The following is a 24,008-nucleotide window of genomic DNA, read 5'->3' as shown; positions in this document are numbered from 1 at the left end:
CACTCTTCCCCTCAAACTGCCGCCAGGGTCAAGGGGAAGATATTACAGAATACATGGTGAGCATGGCAGTTCTCTCTGAGCTAATCTTGCATTCCTTCTCCCTGCTGCTCTCATTTATATGTGCTGACTTTTCCTGTGCAAAAGTAATCTGAAAAACACTCTGTGCAATTTGATTTCATTCACATGCTTAAAAGAAGTGTTGAATAAATGGAACGGAAGGATTTGAAAGAGCAATAGCTGTGGTAACTTCAGCAATTGCACTGGAGACGATAACAAGCATCTCAGATTGAACATTCAACAGGAAGCCAAAGTCTGCTTCTGGATTTATTTACTTTTTAGTTTTGTTACACACGTGGTATACACTAACAACAGGCTAATGTAAATCATTAAGTGCTTATTTGTTGTGATTAACAAGATTAATTTTTCTTAATACCACATGTGCAAGCTCAATATTTTACAGAAGCTCTCCCCTTTACTTAGCTTCATCATTTTAGTGAAAAAGGAAGTCTATGTTTTTAAGGACAATATAAATTCATATATTTACCTAGCTTTCTCTGCTTTAAATGCATATCTGCTGTATTTTGCAGAAGAGTATTAGAAAGCACCTAAACAAGATACTCAAAGTGGTTTTGTAATGTATTCCTAGAGCATTCAGTCTCTCTGGATGTGCTGATAATCTTTTCAAAGGTAAGATGCTTTTGTGTACTCAGATCTTTTTTAGAAGAGCAGATTTTGAAAGAGGTGGGCTATGAATAACTATATGAGCCTGTACCATTGTGTGCAAAATGACAGGCCAATCAGTGAAATAAAAAAGGAAGGTGCTAATTTACAGTGCACATGGGCTAAATCAGCAATTCCAATTATTTTTAAACATGTTTTGTATCAGAAGCCATCTGTAGGCATTTAATCAAAAAGGAAGGTGCCTCTTGGCCCTGCTCTGCAAATGCCATGGAAGAGAACAATTGGGAAAGTAGCTGATTCTCTGCTTCTTCAGGGCTGCTTTTTTTTGCAGGGACCTACCTAAAGCAGAATCAGTATCTGTATGATGGCTGTGAAAACACCCCTTCGGCCATCTATTTGGGTTGATTACACATCTTAAATCAATATTTTTTTTTAGAAAAAGTACAAGAACATAACCTCAATGCTGCAGGACAAACCATTTTTGCTAATTACAAGTTCCTGTTATTACATTCCCATGCATAATGGTCTGTCTGTAATCCCAAATGACCTCAGTTCTGTGATTATTGCATCTGCACACTTAGCTGCAAAAACCCAACATTAAAAAGCCAAGGTCATATTATTTTGGTTCAAAAATAAGAAAACATGCAAATCAGTATTTCAGTGACAGCAGTGACAGACCTTTTAGGTTTAATCCTATTCCTGCTGTATCCAGAAACCTGCTGTTAACTTCAACAGGAGTTGGCATGAGTGCTTAGCCCTGAATAAATATGAAAGGTAGTTGTCAGTGATTTTCAGCATGAAAATGATTTTGAAGACATTGTAAACAGAAGTGACAGGTGGCAAATACCCAGTCAGAAAACTCTGCAACTGAACTCTGCTAATGAAACACTTTTCTTTCTACAGACCTAATTTTCAGACACTTCTCTAAGATCTGTGGAGTCCATGCAAACTTTTAGTACATTTTATTTATAATGCTTTTAGTACTTTTATTTATAAAACTTGCTGTATAATTTAAAGCTGGGAACACAAAGGGAATATTTAACTATATGTACTGTCTTTAGACACTACAATCAATGCTTTATATTGCTCTACCATGCTCCAGTGTATTTGGGAAGATAATATTTATGCGAGCCTGTATGTCTGTTGCATAAACTGTTAATCAACTTCAGCAAGAATACGTGCAGGTACAAATCTCAGCAAGATCAGTGTCTCTCAAGAAGTAGAGGAAATTTTTTATCATCTCTGAAGAATGCTTCACAGTTAATCCAGACCATGGTACTCAAATGAGAAGTTATTTCATGCTTTAGAAATTTGCAGTTGTTAAACAGTTTGTTGTTTTATTTATTAAAAAAGAAATACAGCAATGCTGGCTAAGTCATGAATGCTAGCTAAAGATTTCGCTAATGGTGTGGGATAAAACGTTACTAGATTTCACTTTTAGCACAAAATAATTACTATTATTTTTTAGTTCATTTGCTCCTTAAAAGCATTTTTGATCTGTGAAATAAATAAAAATCAGATTTTGCAGACATTTAAAGTTAAAGGTCAAGTTAAATAGTAAAGTGCTATGCATTGCTAAAAGTGAGAGATTGAGCTGTAAGTAGGTATTTGGAAGGAATCAGGAAGCACAACAATTAACAATGACTTCATGTTCTAGACCATTAGTGCTTCTCCTTTTGTGGATTCTAATTAAATTCCATTGGCTGTGGGCAACACTTTGATCTTTCCATTTAAATCCTGCAGACTGTCATGACCACTGCATGTCCTCAGGATGAGTTTTAATTCTTGAAAATAGGACACAAATTTATTTTTCATTTTTCTCTTACAAGTTTTATGGTAGTATTGTACTTCCAGGGACTGCAAATGTAGACTATGCTATATTTAAAAATATATTTCTTTAAAGTATCATAATAATTTCCAGATGCTCTGGATTGCTTTCCCTCACTGCAGCAGCTCCTCTCCTTGAAATGCTTCTTCATTGGGGCACCCAGATCACTTGAGGTCTCGTCAGTTATGTCAGTTCAGTATCGGGATTTCTCAAAAAAGCAAAACCAAAATGCAAGCCCAAACCCTGCATAATCATGCATCATCACAGTTACATACAGCAGGTCTCTAGTTTTTGTTGAGGTATCTTTATCTCTGCCTCAGTGGAAGTGGCCGTGGGCAGTGCAGCTCCAGCGCTCCTGCAGTGCAAGGGGGCTGTGGCTCTCGGGGTATCTCTGTCGGGGGTTGCTCAGCTGGGGCTCCAGCCCTGCTGTGGGCCAGGGGATGTGGATGTGCTGCAGTCCAGGGCTCCTTCTCATCCTGAGCAGAGGATCAGGTGCTGTGAGCCTGCCTGCTGGGCTCGCTGGGGACTGTTTTCACAGAGGTTTTGACTCACAGGAAAATAATATTTTTCCCACGCTGCCTTCTCAGCATGCCTCCCTGTTATTTGGTCCTAGCATAGGAAAATATTTACCCTATGAAAGTACTTAATGTGATACTTAAAATGGCAAATATGTATTTCATCAGCAGCATTTGGGAATCGGTCCTTCCTTTAGCTATATGCCAAAACATGGGTGTAGTAATTAAGGTGCCCCCTCTGCTTTTAATTGAAACCAGAGATGTGGCTGCAATATAACTTTCACATCTGGAGTCTAGGCTTCTCCCAGGGGTATATTTGGATCCAGGGACTTGCTTCAGACCATTACAGGGAAATGAGTCAGTCACAAAACCAGTATAAGAAATTCAGTGATACTTTAAAATTAGGGTTTTGCCCTGTATTCAAGAACATTAGTTTCAATATTAAGATATAGTGTTTGGTGTTATTACACAAATGCTAATATTTTTAAGCAGCAGAAATGTCTGTCTCATGATCTTAAAATAAGGCGTATTAGTAATTTTGAAGTTGACATGTATTCTGTGAAACTTATTTTCAAGATAGAAAAGTAGATAATTTGTTTTTTTCTCAGAAAACAAAAGTAATTATTTTCTTAATCTCCTGGCTTGGTAGCTGTCTAATGTTGCAAATCGCAGTCTATTCAACTTGGAACACAGAGGAAACACTTGATTGTGTTTCTCTGCCTCTTAAAACAATTTATACAAAAAAAAAAGGTAGAAAGGTGAGGAAATTCCACATTATGTGGGGAGAAAGATTTCTTGTAAGCAAGGTCTAGATTTTTAACTTCTCCTAAGCAGTCATATAGTCATATGGAACAGTCAGTGGGATGAGTTACAACACTGAAATTGGATTTACTAAAATGTTTGGACTGTTAAAAAAATGATTGATTGGTGTGATTTGTATTATTTTTAATAGCTGCTTTACTATCTTTTACTTTGTTTGGTAATCACTGTAATTTCATTAATTCAGTAAGTTCTGTAGTGTGCCGTGGTATTTCCTTATTATCAAAGGTATGCTGTGACTTAGAGAAAAATTTTGTCTCTATTTGTATTAGAAATAGCCCTAAACAGAGGGTGAGAACACTGGAACTGGGCTTGCACAGCACACAATGGCAATTTTAGTGCTTTGACGAAAAAATTGTAAAAGACTTAAAGGACTCTGAGGTAAAGATGGATTGGAACAAGGATTGACTTGAAAGAAAGGAGGGTGGAAATTTTGGCTGAACAAGCAGGAAGGTTAATGCCTGGCAAGGCATATTCATTTTGGGAACTGGAGTGGACTTTGAGATTGCTGATTCTAGTAATTTCTTGGGCACCGGTAAATTATTGTGGAGTCCACTGTTCCATATCATGTCTGATCCTGATCTGTAGAGAGGATAACAACATTTTAATCAGTTATTGCCTTTGCTCAGGTAGCAGAAATGTGTGCTGTGAAAAAGTCTAGAATGTTTCAGGAAAGAAAAATACTACTTTATAAATGAAGTAAAGCCCGTGTCTACACAAGGTGGTAATGATGTAGGATTGAATGGTCACATGTATTAAGGGGTTTCTAGACCTTAACTCCTTGGCTTTGTGCTATGCAAACAAATTAATGCTTTGAAGGTGTATGTACCCAGGAAATGTTTAAACTAACAGTGAAGCAAACAATGAAAGGTTAAATTATTTGTACAGGATTTAATAAGACTAATAAATACTTGCTTTGACTTATTAAAATATGAGCTTATATATTGATGTGGACTTAAGGTATTTTCTTCTTAGTATTTTAGAAACAACTTCAAGATCCTTGGAAATGGACCAATCACCAGGGCTTTGATTTTGTTGCTACCCACAGCACTTGAAGTAGAAAAAATAATATGCAGATATTGTACTTAATATTACTAAGAAAAATTATAATATTTAGTTATTTTAGCTGTGTTTGTCAGCTGATAGACAGAGCAGCTGAAACAAAAATGAGCTGCTACTCATGATAGGGAGGGTGCTGGATCTTTACCTGTCTCACTAGAAGTTGGTTGCATCTTGCCTGTGCATAAAAAGAACAGTTCCTGCCTTGCTCTCTTCAGAGGCACTGATAGGCAAGGGGCAAAAGGCAATGATTTCTGAACCCCACAGAGATTAGAGCTGAGTGGGAATAGCAAACGCCTTTCTTACATAAAGGCAGAAGTTAACAGCTGCTTCTGTGGGGCAAAGGCTTCCACACCTCTCCTGCAAGTGCTGCAATCACTCTCGTACTAAAGAAAGCTAGATTCAGTCGGTGATGTTTTTTGACTCTGGCAAAACAGACTATTTTTTTTTAATTATTGCTCAAAATGCAGCAGTTCACCTAACAAAGTGATATGTATGGTTTAAAATTAAAAAATGACATAACACCATACCATATTCTGTCTTACTCAGAGTAAAGGACTCTGCTTGTCATAAGATAAAAGTATTTAATGTTAGTTTTAATTTTTGTGCCATGTCCATAAATTACGATTATAAACTACCTTTAGCTACTGCTGGCAAGTGGTATTGCTTAATTTTTATAAATGGCCGTGTTAATATTAGGGATTTTACTGTATGATTGATTCATTGATCTGTATTGCATGACAATGTCAATAAATGTTGTAATAAAGGAAATATTCAGTAGCAGATAGTAAAAATAAACATAGAGGAATGTGTTTTTGACTTTGAGACATGTATAGATGTAAACTTAGAAATATTTGTACAGAGCATTTTGAGCACTGTTAAGTTATTCTGCAGCCATGACTATACTATGTAAAGTCATCTTCATTTTTCTGAGTGGCGCAGTGCCATGTTGTACTCAGTCAGACACTAAATAAATTGGTTCCTTGTAGTTTGATCTCACAGCAGATTATTTAATTTTAATTTTCAATTTGTTTCCCAAGGTAACTACAACATCAATTAATATGGCAGAGATGGAGAATTCACATTAGACACTGCTACTCCTCTGGGATGAGCTCTCTCAAACCATGTTTGGAGAGGAATCAAAAACAGAAACTATTTTCATGTTTCTTTTGGGTTTTTTTGTTATGGTCAGAAAATGTCTAAAGACGTGGTGAACAGTCGGAGGGCTGGTGTTCCTCATTCCTGAAACACATCTGCAGGTGTTTGATTTAAACTGTGATGTGTGGTATCATGTTTCTCATACCTTTTTAAGGTCCATCATACTGCTGAAATTCCTTCTGTAATCTCTACACTGGGAATTCATTATCTTTCTCCTGTCAGACCTTTAACATCACTGTCTAATTACTATATGAGTGAGACAGATTTTCCTGTAATACAATAGACTTTTTTTCTGAGCATTACTTAAATTAAGTGCAAGATGCACTTAGGGTACCAGATGCAAACCTGATGTTTTAATTAAAGAAGACATAGAGGGTTTTTTCAGTATTCGAATCCTCTAAAGTGTCATGGACTTAGGTTTTCCTCTTTGTTTATGTAAAGATGTGATTTAGGGGGTTTTGTCGTTGCAGAGGTCAGGAAGAGTTTTGAACTGACCACTGCTTGAAAATTGTTATACCTGTTAAATTGATAATGGTTTTGAGCTGCGATCTCTGTTATCAAAGAGCCATACAATTTGTTTCTGGGAAAACAAGAACTTCAGGATCCTTAGAAAATGGTTCTTCAGAAAACTCTCTCTTTGTCTTCATTATTTGGACTTTAAAGATCTGGTATTGGTTTTGTACAACAGTATTATTGCTAGAAACATCATGGATATCCACATTCTTCCAAATCAATTATGGTATGTTCATAATAGCAACTGGCAAGAGCCCAAAGTAGTGTTCAGATCAAGGGCAAAGATTCCAGTCCCCACCAGGGCAGGATGAGGCTGAATGTAGGTGTCCTGCAGCACACAGGGTGGTATCACAAAAAGAAGCTGCAGACACAGTAGCTTCATGTCTAGCAGCTTTGTCAACTCAGGGATCTTCACATTAGTGCCCATTTTGCCCCTGACAATGTCTTGTCCCATGACCATCTTCTGGGACCTCTTCTTCCCACTTGGCAGCTTCTGGAGACTTTTCAGTTGTAAAACAATGGCATCACTTCCTTTTCTGAACTGATTCTACCTGCCTGGATATTTTTCCTATCACAATAAATGTAATTTAGTGAAAATACAATATGCTTGCATGGAAGTGAACCCCAAATTCTTCCAGATTATTGTTTTCTAAAAACAGAGAAATAACTTAATCAGCAGGAAAAAAACATCCAAAGAAACTGAAAACTCATTGAAAACTCATTGGTAATTGATGAAGGTCATTCACTTTCTTTGTTCTTATGTTAGTGCAAATGCAGTACATATTTGTTGCTGTCTGATTTAGCCATTAATTCACTCTTACATTCTTCACTGAGGATCTTTTTTTTAAGTCTGTTTAAGTAGCAGCATATGCATTTGCAGTATTGCATTCCCTGGGAGATGTTTAAAATGGTTAATTCTACATTCTTTTACAAAAATATATTTCAGGGTCTTTTTTCCCTTTCAAACTGCTGATATACTTGACTTAAGAAATTTGAGTAGTTATTTTATAGATTCAAAATTTATCTTGAAATTTAAGGCCTGAATCCAGCAAAGCATCTGAGTATGAATGTAAGATCCATCAGAGCCATAATTTTTTTTAGGTTTGACAATTGTGCAAGTATATATGTGTGTTTAACTTCAGTACACACATCAGTCCAACTACATAAAATATGGTTCTTTTCTGCTTTTCTTTCTTAGTGTAATAATATTGGGTATGTAATGGCTTCTGAATAAAAATATCCATCTATGTATCTATAACGATGCTTACAGTATAAAGTATTATGTATATTTATGTATTTGGAGTATGGCTCTTGCTTTAAATTTTTCACTGCCTTATTTGCTACCCAGAGTTATTCAGCAATAAAAAAATGAAGTATTGCTGATGTCCATGCAGCAGAAACAAATGAGTTTCTGTGTAAAAACTGAAATCAGAAATATAAAATGTTATGTAAACATTCTTCAGCCTCTTGTTCTTAGCATTGTGTTTATTGATTCTTAAAATAAGACGTTAATTTTGATAGATGTCCCCTAGACCCTGGCCAGACACCATCAGTATTACAGCATACTTTAAAGGGGCTTTTCTGCCAAATATTTTTCTCAGCAGCAGGTCCAATCAAAGTCCCTCCTGCCTATTTCTCCTTTTATCCATGCCATTTGTGCTGTGTCTGCAGCATTCCTCTGCTTTGCCATTCATTCCAGCTGTTTCAAAAGCAGCAGCTGATAACCTGTATCAGGGAATTAGTTATTTTTAACCCTGATACAGTTGCCGTGTGACCCCAAATGCCCTTAGGGTGTCTCAGGAGCAGAAGCAAATGATGTCGTGCACAGGCTTATTAAAGCTGTAGTGCCTTTGAGAGAAGTAGTTGTTGTATCTCCAGAGAGAAAAATGTAATACTTAGCTGCTTCCAGAGTTGCCAAAAGCTCTCGAGGATTATTTTTAAAGAGTATTATATGAGGATGAGAGGATCTGATTCAATGAGATACAGTCAATAGAAAATTAAAGAAAGAGCCTTTTTCAGACTGTCTAACTGAAAGAAATCATCTTCACTAAACCATGTCCCTAAGTGCCACATCTACACATCTTTTAAATACCTCCAAGGGTGATGATTCTACTGCTTCCCTGCACAGCCTGTTCCAATTTTTGTGCACCCTTTCTTTGAAGAAATGTTTCTTAATATCTAGTCTAAACCTCCCTTGTTAAAACTGGAGGCTGGTTCTTCTTTGACATTTCTTACCAGACTGATCCTCAACTTGCTACAGCCTCCTTTTAGAAGCAGTAAGGTCTTGGCTGAGCCTCCTTTTCTTCAGGATAAACATATCCAGCTTTCCCAGCTGCTCCTCATAAAACCTGTACCCCAGATCCATTGCCCTTCTCTGGACATGCTTCAGCACTTCAGTGTCCTTGTAGTGAGGGGCCCAGAACTGCATGCAGGATTCAAGGTGTGATCTCACCAATGCTGAGTACAGGGGGATGCTCACTGCCCTGGTCCTGCTGGCCACACTATTGCTGATCCAGGCCAGGATGCCACTGGCTTTCTTAGCCACCTGGGCACAGCTGGCTCAGCTGCTGTTGACCAGCACACCCAGCACCTGGTCCTTTTCTGCCAGGCAGTTTTCCAATCACTCTCCCTCAGCCTGTAGCACTGCATGGAGCTGTTGTGACCCAAGGGCAAGAACAATCACTTTGTTTGTGGAACCTTTTATGATTGGCCTCAGTGCATAGAACCATCCTGTCCAGATCCCTCTGCAGCAAATCAGCATTCCCACCCATCTTTGTGCTGCCTGCAGACTGACTGAGTGTTCGCTCAATCCCCTTGTCCAGGTCATTGATAAAGATATTAACCAGGTCTGGCCCCAATACTGAGCTGTGGGGAGCCCCACTAGTGACTGGCTGCCAACTGGATGTAACTCCATTCACAATACTCTCTGGCCTTGGTCATCCAGCAAGTTCTTTGCTTGGCAAAGGATATTCTTGTGAAAGCCATGAGCTGCCAGTTTCTCCAGAATGTTGTGGGAAATGGTGTCAAAGGTTTAATTGAGTCTGGGTAGATTTTATCTTTTTCCTTCATTCACTAAGCAGGTCACCTTGTCATAGACGGAGACCAGACTCAGGCAGACCCTGCCTTTCCTAAGCCCATGCTGGCTCTGCCTGATCCCCTGGTTTTTCTGCATGTGTTGTGTAATGGCACTCAAGATGATCTGCTCCATGACCTTCCCTGGCTGACTGAGCCTGAGTGAAGTCAGGCTGTAAGGTGATAACCTCCCTCTGACTTCTTGGGGATGGACATTATCTTAACAGACCCCCTGTCAGCTGGAACCTGCCCAACTAGCCAAGACTGCTGGTAAATGATGGAAGATGATTTGGTGAGCTCTTCTGCCAGTTACCTTTAGACACTTGGGTGAATCCCATCTGGCCCCATGGACTTGTGTATCTTAAATTGTGTAGCTGGTCACTGACCATTTTCTCCTGGTTTGTAGGAGCATCATTCTGCTCTCTGTCTCTGTCTTCCAGCACAGGGTCTTGGTGTCCTGAGAGCAACTGTTCTCACTATTAAAGACTGAGGCAAAGAAGGCACTGAGTACCTCAGCCTTTTCCTTGTCCTTTGCCACTATGTTTCCTGCTGCATGCAGTAAAGGATGGAAATTCTCCTTGGCCCTCCTTTTGTTGCTGATATATTTGTAAAAACATTTTTGTGTTTTACAGCAGTAGTCAAATTAAGTTCTAGCTGGGATTTGGCCCTGTAACAAATGGAACCATTATTAAAATTAAAAGTTTAATGTGTTGTTTGGAAAATACCACCTTCAAAAGCATAAAAATCCCTTAGTGTTTCCAAGCAACTGCAGTTGTGTGGTCAAATTCCCAAGATGTGAGTTGTCACCAGTCAGTTGTTTTTACAAGAGACTCTAACCTTTGGTCTTGGATGGTTTACTGTTTAAGTACACACACTAACTTAAGTCATATATTTCTCTGTTACATAAAGGATATCTTGGACACCAAGTAAATTTAGATTTAAGTATTTGTAACTAATCTGTTTCTTTGTGCCATATGAGATAGTTTTAACAGTTACTTATCTTAGAATCAAAAAGGTTTCCTTAGAATCAAAAATATTTCCTCATTGGAATTCCACTCTTTCAGAAACCTTAACCATCAATGTGACCAAATATGTGTCGGGTAAGACAAGTCCTCTGCCTTGATCACTTGAGTCCCAGATCGTACAAAACTTAACCATGCACTCCGCTTAAGTTATCCAAAGCACTGAAGTCAGTAGATATTACATGCTTAAAATGGGACAAAAGTAAGTGCTTTCCTGATATTACATGCTTAAAATGGGACAAAAGTAAGTGCTCAAAAAGCCATTATTTTAATGTACTTAAGATAAAACCAGCACATGGTCAGAATTTAAAAGAGAAAATAAATGTTTTGTAATTCTTTTTTTCTTTCTTGTTTTGTAGGGGAAGAAAATTTTTCCTGTGGTGATTTATAGCTACCAATAACCTTCCACAGCGGTTGCCTTATCAACTTATTATTCTGGCATCTTCTGCTCTTGTTAGTAAACATAGAGCTAAGTACTCCTAATCTCAAGAGAGAGGCTTCATACAGTATGTTCTGTACAAAACTGAAAGACTTGAAGATCACAGGAGAATGTCCTTTCTCCTTACTGACTCAAGGTCACATAACTGAGGAACATGACAAGGACTGCACAGAAAACAGCTCTAGAGCAGCTTTGCCCATCTGCAAAGAAGTCCATGAAAAAGAGGGTCAAGGAAACCTTCCACAAAGGAAAACGAGCAGAAGTAGAGTGTACCTGCACACACTAACTGAAAGCATCTGCAAACTAATCTTTCCTGAGGTAAATAGATACTAAATAAAACTTGAATAGCATTTAACTATAAATGTTAAAAAAGCATTCTATGCCTGCCTTTTGATGTAAGCCCTTAGAAAATTGTTTTGACTTAAAAGTTTGTGTTCTTATGTAGTTCTCCGTAGCTTAAATCCGCTTCCATTCCTTCTGGACATAATTTTGCCATAATCTGTGTTGTACACACCATTCTTTTCACTGTATTTCCGTTATTTTTGCCTTGTATTGCACCCTTACACTGATCTTTTTAATTGTTCTTTTTAAATCCATTTACTTTTGTACCATTTTTTAACATAGAAATATAGTTATAGAAATTCTGCCTTGTTACCTAATTATGTAAATTATGTTGTCATCTCATCAGTTCACCTAACTGAATCCAAACTGCTAAGTGCATTAGTCATTATCACAAAAAAAAATAAAATAGATGTTTCCATCTGCTGTGATACTAACCTCCTGTCATCCTATTTTTAAAACCATTACTGTTCGTATTTACCACAAAGATATTCTTATGTCTCTGCTCAACTTAACTGAAAACAGGCCCAGGCTTGCTTGAGTGGAGATGAATACCATGGTTTATCTCTGTAAAAAGAACATGAAAAATGCAGCTCTCTGACATCCAGCTCTTGGCCTTGTCTCAAATTCAGTGGGAGATTGGAAGGAACTGACTGACCTATTGGGACTGGAAATAGTAAATGGACAATTCTGTACACTCATTTAATTACAATTCCATTACTTGGACATTCAGTGTATCTTACTTAAAGTGCTGGAGTTTTGTTAAATCTATTTGCAGATCTAGTTATGCAGATCTTTTTACCTCTGCTGCCTTTGTACAGATGGAATGCATCCCTTTAAACTGAACTCTAAATTTATAAAGGAAAAGACTTGTAACCCAAAAATGAACTGGCAAAGCACCCTTTCCAGGATGTCATGACTGCTGCATTGCTTTTCTAGTATATAGTTGTTGGTGGGATTTTTAATAACTGGTATTTTTTTCCTCTTTAAAGAGTGGTATAAATCTATGCAGTTGCCAATTACATAATTATGATAGGCTAGTTCATCATCTGGGACAAAGCTTGGCAAAGTGAAGATATTATGACCATGTAGCCTAGGAACCACTGAAATTCAAGGTTATCATTGTTACTATTTAGAATTATTCAAGTCATATGCATCAGAACTTTGTCCAAGTCTGTTCTCACGCTGATTTGGGGTCAAGCCGTAAGCATCTTCCTAATCCTGTTTTTCCATAAAAGGGCTTTGCTTGTTTAGAAACGTATTTTTCATTGCTTAGAAAATTTACCTTAACTAAATGTCATTGAGTAACATCATCTTCCTTCCAACTGGAAGCTCCAGAATGGGGCTGCATCATGACCCCTGTTGAACTGTGAACTTCTCAGAGACAGTGAACTATGCTTGGAAGCCTAGGACAAAGTGCATCCAGACAACTTTTTGATTATATTTGGGATATAATGTAGTGCATGTTGTTGTTTAATTTGCTTCTTTCTTTACAGAAATATGGAGGACATTGCTCATTTATAAGTAATGGATTGGATGGCGTTCCACTTACTGTATCGGTTTCTACACAGATGTAATTTATGTTGTGTTCATAAACATGGTATATGGTATATACATAGATATATATATGTATCTAATTCACTTTAGATTTTTCCTTGGAAAACATTCACAGAATATGCCTTTCTTTCATGTGATATTTTCTTTGGTTGTGCAAACTTTCCTCCTGGAAATACAAAAAGTAAAAGATGTAGTAAAAGCTTCTAGTTTCTTCTGGGAAAGAGAACCAAAGAAAAGCCAGGCCACAGGAAGCCTCACAGCTGAATTCTGTCGTGCCAGTATAGTACTATTCTATGACCCTGTCTGTGTGGGAAGTTTGGGGGTTGACTATCAGAGACTACATACATATGACAGCTTTACTGGCCCTAACAATTTGAAATACACATATTTGGAAAATGTTCCATCTGTTCCAATTAGGAACTGCAGAAGGGGTATGGAATCATGGGATTGAAGTATTTTAAGGCAAATATTTGTTAGGCTCTAAAGTTTCTTTTATTAGAGAATCCTTTCTCTAAAAAAAAGTCTGTCTACAATGACTAGATTTTCATCTGGAGGATGTCGTGGCATACACAGCAAAAATTATTCTTTTCTTTAATTTTTTTATTCATTGTACTTTGTGGTTTTGTGGGGGGTGGGATTTGTAATAATAAAGAGCTGTGTTAGTTATATTTATTTCTTAGCAGCACTGTCTTTATTGCCATCTGAAAACTTGGACCTAAAGAACATCACTGGTTTTAAAATGCACTACCACTGGCGCACATGAACTGAGGGGCTTAATTACTGAGGGGCTTAACTTTTTAATTTTAATTACAGTGGTACTGGAGCTGAAGAGATGAATAGACAGTAAACCCCATAACTACAGAAGTGACATGCTGTTTCTAACAACAATTGAAAAAAGTTGTTAGTCCCAAGGATGGCAAAGGAATTCTGTGCATAGAAATGTTACCTCATGATTAAATTTTCAGCAATGACATATATACATATGACATACTTATTTTTTTCCCCAGTTTGAAAGGCTAAATCTTGCACTGCAGAGAACACTTGCAAAACACAGAATAAAAGAAACCAGGTATGTAAGTGTAATGGGTTTGTAACTAACTTCACTGCAATAATGTTTTTCAGACAGAAATGGGGTGGTGACCGGGAATCAAGATTTCTGGAATTTATATTCAATTATCTTGTCAAATTGGTGTGTAACATTTCATGTAATGTAAGCTAGTAATGATTTAGTTCATTTTAAAATATTCACAAATATTTACATCACTCACAAAGTTGACTAATTGGGCAAATTGTACAGACAAGCAAAGCAGGCAGGGACTTTGGAGGAGCTCAGAGACTGCTTGGCATAGATGGAACAATAGATTGGTTGTATATGGATCTAGCCAAGTGTTTCTAAGATCCCGGGGAAAGAGTCTGAAATACAATTGGTATTATACAAAAAAATTTGGTTTCTGATACAGTGAACACTCCTGCACTACAGATACTGACTTGGATGTTTTCCTGAGCTCACTTGGCTTCTGGTTTCTGTTTCTGAGGAACTCAAGTCAATTTTCAGCATTTCTGAGTACTAATCCAATATTAATCATTTGAGCCTTGTAGGGAGTTAGAATTTCTTCGCATCTCATGATACACTGAGGATTCAGTTTATTGAATGCATCTGAGAAAATAAGCCCATCAGTTTAAATCTGCTTTCTGAAGTGAAGAAAAATAATCAAGTTGGAAACTACACTGTTGCTCACCATGATAAGAATAGATAATTGCAGTGTATCTTTTAAATTATACTTGATATTTTTAAAGCACTTTACATACATTGACTGAACCAAAGATAGCGGGTCAGATGTGCTTTGCAATTGCTGACTGGCTTGTTGCTATGAATGTTTTCCCATTCTTTAATTATGTGTTGCTTCCCTGGAGTATCTGTTGAAAAGAAAAAATTACTGTGATATTCTGAAGGAGGCAATAATGCCAATGTAAAACAAATGTAAATGTCTGTGTTGCTTTTGCCTATAAAAATACCTATGATATTCCAAGTGAAGAAATTCAGAAGGCATGTATCAGGAGTTTATTGCTTATATGAAGATTAATCTAAGCTATAAGTCTTTCTCATAACTTGGAGTCAAACATTCAGTTTGACATTTATTGTCCTCAGAGAACTCAGAGGCTGCAGTTTTGTGTCAAATGTCTGCATTACTACCAATGAACAAGTAATTTTGGAGTTAATAGTTGTTATTTGTTTTTCCTCTCAAAGCAGAAATATGTTCTGACATCTTTTGAATTAAATACACTGTAATTCCAAAAAATACTTGAATATAAATGCCAATTATATTTTACAATGTGTTAGGAAATTTAGTTTTGGCTTCAAGAAAAAAACACAAACCAAACAAAAAACCAGGACTGTTACAATGACAGGCAATAGCATTTGACTGAAATCCATAATTTGAGCTCAGACCACAAAACTTTTAATTTACTAGAAATGCATAGGATAATCTCAGATCCTACCAAGACCTCCTTTTGAATTAATTAAAAACTTCTTATTTGATCAGCAGAACTGGGTCTATACACTTTAAAGACAAGGTAACTTCTGTACTTACTGTCTTTACCACATTTATCTTGATAATTTAGGGGTTTTATTATATTTTTATGATCTTTGCAGAAAAACTGGTGATAGAGAAGATTTTGAAAAAATAATCAGTGATCATGCTAATGCAGCAGGTAATTTAAGCTTGTTTAGTAATATATATAAATAAATATAGTATCTATTATATATATATATAGAATATATTTTACATAAATTAGTCTTGTTACTAATATGTTACTTCATATTCTGAGGACTGTTGTGTGTCAGAAGAGAACTCTGTAATTTGTAATATGCAACTCTGGCTACATCTGTAATAGTAAATTAACATTTCCTGGAACTGAAATATGGTCTTCTGTACACTTAAACTGTTAAACTGGTCCAGGCACACAGCTGGTCTGTGAGAGACAATACTTTTTCAAAGGATTCCCAGTAACAGTTGGAGAAATTGAATATTTCCAACAGTCAGTTTGCATTCAACTATCTGGGTAAAACAAATTTACTAGCAATGATGTGAGCCGTTCCGTTCAGTGCCAGTTGGCCTCAGTGCTCCAGAATATTCCCAGGGTTATTTAATGTACTGGATTACACATAGTACTTATATCTGCAGATCCTATTTTATTTGTATGTTAGTTTTTAAACTTCTTATTTTACTCCTTTAGATCAAATTAAGGGAATTGAGTTAAATCTTGTGCCAAAACTTGCATCCATTTTGTCTACATCTCTACAAAGAACACTGAATCTTGGATCTTTCTAAACCACAACCAGTTGTACCCCTATTTCCAGGACTCCTAAATGAGAGTGCCTTCAGGTGCAAATGCCGTATCAGGGAAGGATATTGACTGTTTGTTTTGGAAAAAAATGTGGAGGTTAGCCTATGATTCAGGATGATGAGTGCAGCTCTGACTAAAATGTGGTTCTGTGCAGGTGTTCCCGTGGAGTCTCTACGGGAATCTCTTGGTGAAGAGCTATTCAAAATATGCTATGAAGAGGATGAACACATATTAGGGGTTATTGGAGGCACCCTTAAGGACTTCTTGAATAGTTTCACTACTCTGCTGAAGCAGAGTAGCCACAGCCAAGAAGCAGGAAAAAAGGACAGACTTGAAGATGCCTCCATATTATGCCTGGAGAAAGATCAGGACTTCTTAAATGTTTATTATTTCTTTCCTAAGAAAATCACAAGTCTTATTCTACCTGGTATCATTAAAGCAGCAGCTCATATTTTGTATGAAACTGAGGTGGAAGTGATGCTCATGCCTCCTTGTTTCCATAATGACTGCACTGAGTTTGCTAATCAGCCTTATTTGCTGTATTCTATACAAGTCAAAAGTGCAAAACCTTCCTTATCTCCATGTAAACCACAGTCTTCACTTGTGATTCCTGCCTCTGTGTTCTGTAAGACTTTCCCATTTCATTTTATGTTTGACAAGGATATGTCAGTTCTTCAAATTGGAAATGGGATAAGAAGACTTTTGACCAGGAGAGAATTTCAAGCTAAGCCAAATTTTGAAGAGTATTTTGAAATTCTTACCCCCAAAGTAAGCTGCACTTTTAGTGCAATAATGACCATGCTAAATATGCAGTTCACTGTACGAGTTAGAAGATGGGATAATACTGACATGAAACCATCCATGGTAAGAGGCTTTTTATCACCATTACTTCTACAAATAATTTGTTTTCATCAGATGGAGTTAAAATAGCCACAAAACATGGTGCATTTTGCATTTTCTATGTCTGATACAACTGTGTAATAATGATTTAATTAGGGTAGTCAAATGTAATTCAAATTCTGAAGCCAATGTTCAGTCAAACCTCTGCTTTAGGACTTATACAGAAGTAAAATCTGACTGTAAATTTGATTTATTTCAATAATTTGAAATACTGAGATAAAGCCAGTGATATGCCATGCTGCTGAGAGTAAGGGCATCTTCAACACAAAGACAGTGGCAGGAAAAACTTTAACAAAGTGCCCCTGAGTCATTTGGGAACAGCTGTAGGTTTGGGGAAAATAAACAGATGTTTTCTGTGCTCATTCAGCCTTTGGTGTTTTGGAATCTTTGATACTCTGATGTTTTCATCAGATACAATCACCAAAGGTTCCACTTAGTTTCACCTGATGGGATTACAACTATCTCTGCTGAAGCTGGGTCTGTGACAAATAACCTGGGACAGTAAAAAACATCTTGTATTCAATGACTGTTTTTATTTGTTCCTGGTCCCAGCTGAATTCCAGCCTATATACACCTGAGACACTCTGGGATGAATTACCAGCTCAGACTCAGAACTGCAAAAACTTCAGTGAGGAACAGTTAAGAAGTTTTACCCAGTTACTAATGTAGCTACTATTAAAAGCTGTAGCTACTTCATCTCAGATCCATTTCTGCACTAGAATGGTTACAAGGTGTAGTAGAGTTGGCTTTGATTCTGCATGTACTTGCATATTTAAATGTCTATTAGTAGGGAACAGATTTTATTAAAAAAAGTGGTCTGTCAGAGCTGTGTTAAGCTAAGCTCTGCACCACCTTACACAAGTGACTACAGAAGGGACGTAAAAACACTTCACAGAAAATATTTTTCTTTTTATAGACTATTAAAATTGCATATTCCTGCCATTTCTGCCTTTAATTTTAAATTTCAGTGAGTACTGAACATCCTGTGATAAAACTGAAGCATATTTTCTCACTTTATCTTATGGAGAAAGTGATGCATGAACTAGTTATTAGTAGAAATTCAGAGGCCACAGTAGTAACACATTTTATCAATTGCTGATAATACACAAAATTATTCTTTTTGGTTTTCTGTTCTCCCTAAGATAAACTGATGCTCATACATAATTAGGTGTTTATCCTTATATTGGAGTCCTCTTGTACCAGAGGACTGAATAAAAATGAACTTGCTTGATGGCTCTGTGATTCAGCACCCCGTGTTTTCTCTAAGCAACTAAATGAAAATGTAAGAACTATGGACCAGTCTTGATTTTGTTACATTTTAGCAAAATGTATTTTCTCTAAAATTTCTTGCTTCTAGACCATTGCCATGCATGTTTTGCCTGAATTCTTGTTTCTTTAACTGTTTCAGGTAATGGATCTTAAAGGCCAAATGATTTATATTTTTGAATCCAGTGCCATTCTATTCTTGGGATCTCCCTGTGTGGACCGACTAGAAGATTTTACAGGACGTGGATTGTACCTCTCTGATATTCCCATTCACAATGCTTTAAGAGATGTTGTTCTGATAGGAGAGCAGGCCAGAGCTCAGGATGGACTGAAGAAGAGGTTAGGAAAGCTAAAAGCAACCCTTGAGCAGGCCCATCAAGCACTTGAAGAGGAGAAGAAGAAGACTGTAGATCTTCTGTTTTCAATTTTTCCTGGAGAGGTTGCTCAGCAGCTGTGGCAGGGACAAGTTGTACAAGCCAAGAAATTTAATAATGTCACAATGCTTTTTTCTGACATTGTTGGATTCACTGCCATCTGTTCCCAGTGCTCACCTATGCAGGTTATCACCATGCTTAATGAGCTTTATACTCGCTTTGATTACCAATGTGGAGAGCTAGATGTCTACAAGGTACACAATTCATTGCTTTTCTTTGGGATTCTGGGACAGGAAAGGAAATTAAGAATAAGTGGGACAGAAGATAATAGAGGTCTAAAAATTATTTGGCTATAAACCTTTTTTCAAATGAAAGACAAAATAAATCACAAAACAAACAAATAAAAACAGTGAACACAAACAGCTGTTCATTCAGCCAAGAAAGAAACCTCAAAAATTTAACAGTTAATTTTAAAAATTAATTTCAATGATAGTGCTGTGACTGCAGTAAACAGGAGTTTAATGTAGCTGGGGGTGCCTGACTGTAAATGAAAAAGGAAAACTATTTTAGAATTATGCCCAGCAATAAATAAAAGTTGTGCAATTTTTCCTTTTGCATGATACTGCAAGATTTGTCCAGTACTTAAATAATTTTGCAGGAAAACTAAGACTTAGTCAAGAATTATATTTAGCTACAATTCTTACTGAAGTTAGGCAGTTCTTTTATATTTATCAAACAGTCTAAGTGTAAGGAACAAATATGCCTGTTTTAGGTTGAAACTATTGGAGATGCCTACTGTGTTGCTGGAGGCTTGCACAAAGAAAGTGAAACACATGCTGTTCAAATAGCACTGATGGCCCTGAAGATGATGGAACTGTCAGATGAGGTGGTGTCTCCTCATGGAGAGCCTATCAAGGTCATATATTTTATTGTATTATATTTGGTAAACTGAGCTCTTTTGTTTGTTTAGTTGCTTTCTGGGATTTTGTCTCAAGGAAATTTCACATAATTGTGTTAACTTAGAGAATTTGGGGAATCAAGTGACTGTGGCTGGAGAAGCTGACCTTTTTAGATTTGTGGATGAGAGTTTTGTGGAGTGGTAAAGGTGAAATAGAGATCTGAAAATCAACCCAAAAGACAAATGCAGTGAAGTGAATAGGTGCAATCTGACATGCTGCAGTTCTTGTCTCAGTAGCAATAAAACTGTCAGTGGCATGGAATAGTCTCTTTTCTAAGGAAATGAGTAATCCTCTTTCCAAATTAGACTCCAGGTCTTTTGACGCAGAAGCTATGAATATGAATGCCCAAAGACGTTCTGATTGTAGTAATCCACAGCTTTGGAGAATTCCATTGCTGTTCTTGTTTCACAGTCAGATACTGAACCACCATAAGATAATGGTTTTAATGCTGTCAAAGCAACTGTTAAATTCAGTGGTAATTATATTTATGGCTTCCTTTCAGTGAGAACTTATACATGTACTGAAATTTTCATATAGGATTATCTCTTACTGAGAAAGAAAAAGAAAGGTCTGTGTGCATGAAAAATGAGGTGGACCTTCAATGTAGTTCAAATGGCCTGGAATGGCATCCTGTTATTTGTAATAGAGGTGTCTCAGTTCATTATGTCTTTCATTTGCTAATTTTTAACATTTATCTGTTCATTGTTCCTCCGGAAAGCTTAGTGGTTCGGGTTTTTGTTTTTTTTTTTAATTTTAGATTAAGGAATATTTGTATTCCAAGAAAAAGAAAATGGTTATTAAGAGGATTATATGCTCCACATTTATCACACAGAACAGCAGTATTGTGTTATAAATAAATATTGTTCTTTTGTATTTTGCAGTATCAAATTAAGTTACACTTAAAAAATCTGGAAACATCCTGGCAATATTATAACAGGTGTATAATTTACATGCAAATGCTACTACTACATTTTTTAAGCTATTTTAAAATAAGGATAAGGTGTAATGTTGTATAAGTACCTAACAGAAGCTTCTTAGAAGGAAACTATTTTTTATGAAAGCATGCATCAATTTTAATTAAATGCTTCATGAAAACATTGTCTATTGTGCAAAGCAATAAATTTGTCACACAATTTACTGTCATTTTACATATCAATTGCCAAGAAACAAAGGTATGACTGCAAATGGCATATTTTCAATCAGACTTGCATTTTGATGAACATATTTCAGCCATCTTTACAATGTGGGTGGATTTTGGTTTTGTTGCAGGTTTTTCTGCTTTTACACTCAAAGTTAGAAACTGCAGCTTCTTTGTACTGGTATGATACTCTCTTGATATGTAAAGAGGAGTATGCAGAGTAGACATACAAGGTTCCTGGCATCATGCCATTATTTAGTCAGAATCCTGTTCTGAAGAAACACCTCTACATATGTATAATGCACATGAGAAAAAGAACACAGCTCAAAAAAAAACCTACCAAAAAGAACCATAAAAAACAGCAGCAGCTAAGAGTCAAAAATCTGAGTATGAGCTAAGTTCACAGCAGTTCACAGTCACATTTTGATATGGTAGGATTATTGACTAAAAATGCAGCACAAGATAAACTTCAGCTAGTTCCTTCTCCATGATCAGTAATGACCAGAGTACAGCTATTTTAAGGAGTCTCTGCTAACCCTGTTTATTTTAGTAGCTCATTCTTTTTTTTTCTTTTAATGAAGAACAATTTATAAAATTAACTTTACCAATTCTATTTTACCTAATAGTGCTGTTTTCTTTCTTTTGTTTAAAGATGCGTATTGGCCTTCATTCTGGATCCGTCTTTGCTGGAGTTGTTGGGGTTAAAATGCCTCGTTACTGCCTTTTTGGAAATAATGTGACCCTTGCCAATAAGTTTGAGTCTTGCAGTATACCTAGAAAAATAAATGTCAGCCCAACAACTTACAGGTACAGTGCAGTATGTAAAATGTCCACCTGCAGTAGTTACTGTAGTAGTCTGTTATCTTCCTGTTGTTTTTTTTGGCTGGGTAAAATAAGCAAAATTATAAATTATTATTACTTTTTGAGGAAGCTCTGCTACCCTTACTGTAGCCTGGACTGTTGTTCCTACTCAGATGTACCCACTGCCACGTATCTGATAATGCCTTGTGGCAAGGTTCTGCATCCAGCATCAGACAGAGAATTTGGCACAGGATCCTTCCTGACATCCCCTGCAGCATGTGTTATGTGACATAGATGGTGCCAAGCTTTAGGTGATTTTGGATAGGTGATTTAGAAAAAAGTAGCACAGGTATTAGAGCACAGAGAAAGTAACCCTTTTGATCATGCACTCTGAAAACACAGAGATAGCAATAGCATCACCAGTGCTTGTGTCTGTCAACATAAGCAGTGCTGGCTGACAGTGATTGTTTTTCCATTCCACTCATATGGAAAATCATTTTGAATCATACCCCTAAAAAGTAGGCAAGCTGATTAATTGGTAAACTATTGTTGTGGAGTTTTTTTGGGTTTTTTTTCTGAGTGAACAAGGTGTTAACCTCCTTTTTGTTTGCTGTATTTTTTTAAATTTTGATTCATTCACTAATTCTAAAGACACGTGGATAACATTTTGGCACCATGCACAACTCCCTTATATTGCAGTAATTGTTTGAAAGCTTTGGTACGAGTTAACCAAAATTTATCCCTACAGATTAGCAGTCTCTGTTTCAACCTGTGAAAAAGCAAATAATATTAGAATTGATAAGAGGGTCTGAATAGTTTAATTAACAAGCTTCACAGTATTCCCTTCTTTGAAATACTAATTATGATGCATTTGATGTGTGGATGGATGTGACCTAGCTTTCGGATTAATTAATTTTTGAAAATATTTACAACAAACATAGTACCTACATGCAAAACATTGACAAGACAAAAAAAGAGGACAAACTGTTATTTGCACTGATGCACAAGTTAATAGTTATTGAGGTTACCATGTAAACATTATTTTTTATATTTCCAGTAAATAACTATAAAAATTAAATTGGATTCTCCCTGCCATACATGAAGAATTATTGAATATCTGCACTTCTTACTGACTGATTGATTTTTAATTGAGATCCAATTTTGTTTTAGGTTGTTAAAGGAATACCCAGGTTTTGTGTTCACACCGCGCTCAAGAGAGGAGCTTCCACCAAATTTTCCAAGTGATATCCCTGGAATTTGCTATTTTCTGGATGCTTATATTCAAGGAACAAACTCGCAGACTTGGTTTCAAAAGAGAGACTTGGGAGATGGCAATGCCAATTTTTTTGGTGAGGAAACAGGAATAGACTAAATTGTACATTCACAAATGTATAGAATAAATTTATAAATATTTGGATTTTTTTTTGGTACAAATTGAAAATTTTTAAAACTGTATGAAACATGAAAGCACTTTAGATTGTTAACACCTGAAAGCCAGTATTAAAATTTCAGGAAGTATGTCACTGACTACTTTTTATTTCTCCTTTGCATAAGGAACATAATCGCTAAAGTAATGTTGCAATGTCACTGTTGGAAATGCTACTATAAACTGTATTTTCCCTGTGGTAATTTGTAAGTGCTATAGTTCTCTCTATACTGAGAATTCTAGATGTATTGTACATGCAGTTTGTCAGGAAATGTAATGTGCAAGTGATGCAGCCACATGCAGTGTTGTGAGCTGGTGCTTATCAATGACTATGAAAATGTATTTTCTTAGAGATTCCATAAGAAAATGTCCATTAAAATATTGTCACTGCCATCACATACTCCTTCCAGAGCATCATTTGGGCCCCATCCTAGAAGGCTGCTGACCATCGTCTCACACTGGCTGGTCAAAGTATAAGGGTGCTCAGCATTTTCTGGATCAGGCTGATAATTGTAGCTAATACACATAGCATAGCAGAGTTGCTGCTTACTGTTTCATGAACTTTATTTTGTGTATAAAATGAATATAGATTACAATACTGTATAATCACATACTAACATCTCTGTAATCATCAAACTATTTTAGTTCTTAGAGTTTTTGAAGTACTTAAAAATAATAATATCCACTTGTTATTATGTATTACAGCAATAAATGTTTTCTTTTTGTTGTCAATTATATTTGAAATGTTTTAACAGAAGTGTAATAAAATATGCTTTGGAATGTTTGCTTAGAAA

General features: G+C 36.4%; 1 protein-coding gene across 1 annotated transcript in view; it reads left to right on the top strand.

Annotated features, from left to right (window-relative positions):
- The window catches only part of GUCY1A1 (guanylate cyclase 1 soluble subunit alpha 1), a 35,315-nt gene extending 11,307 nt beyond the window's left edge, over positions 1–24,008 (top strand). The window contains exons 2-9 of the mRNA XM_030946799.1: positions 11,027–11,424; positions 14,010–14,071; positions 15,656–15,714; positions 16,505–17,214; positions 18,659–19,144; positions 19,663–19,806; positions 21,640–21,794; positions 22,959–24,008. Coding sequence (XP_030802659.1) covers positions 11,176–11,424; positions 14,010–14,071; positions 15,656–15,714; positions 16,505–17,214; positions 18,659–19,144; positions 19,663–19,806; positions 21,640–21,794; positions 22,959–23,160 — 2,067 coding nt within the window. The 5' untranslated portion in view covers positions 11,027–11,175 and the 3' untranslated portion in view covers positions 23,161–24,008. The remainder of the gene's footprint in view (positions 1–11,026; positions 11,425–14,009; positions 14,072–15,655; positions 15,715–16,504; positions 17,215–18,658; positions 19,145–19,662; positions 19,807–21,639; positions 21,795–22,958) is intronic.

This window comes from Camarhynchus parvulus, chromosome 4 (assembly GCF_901933205.1).
Source record: "Camarhynchus parvulus chromosome 4, STF_HiC, whole genome shotgun sequence".
NCBI lineage: Eukaryota > Metazoa > Chordata > Aves > Passeriformes > Thraupidae > Camarhynchus > Camarhynchus parvulus.
This window is presented reverse-complemented; position numbering and strand designations above follow the sequence as displayed.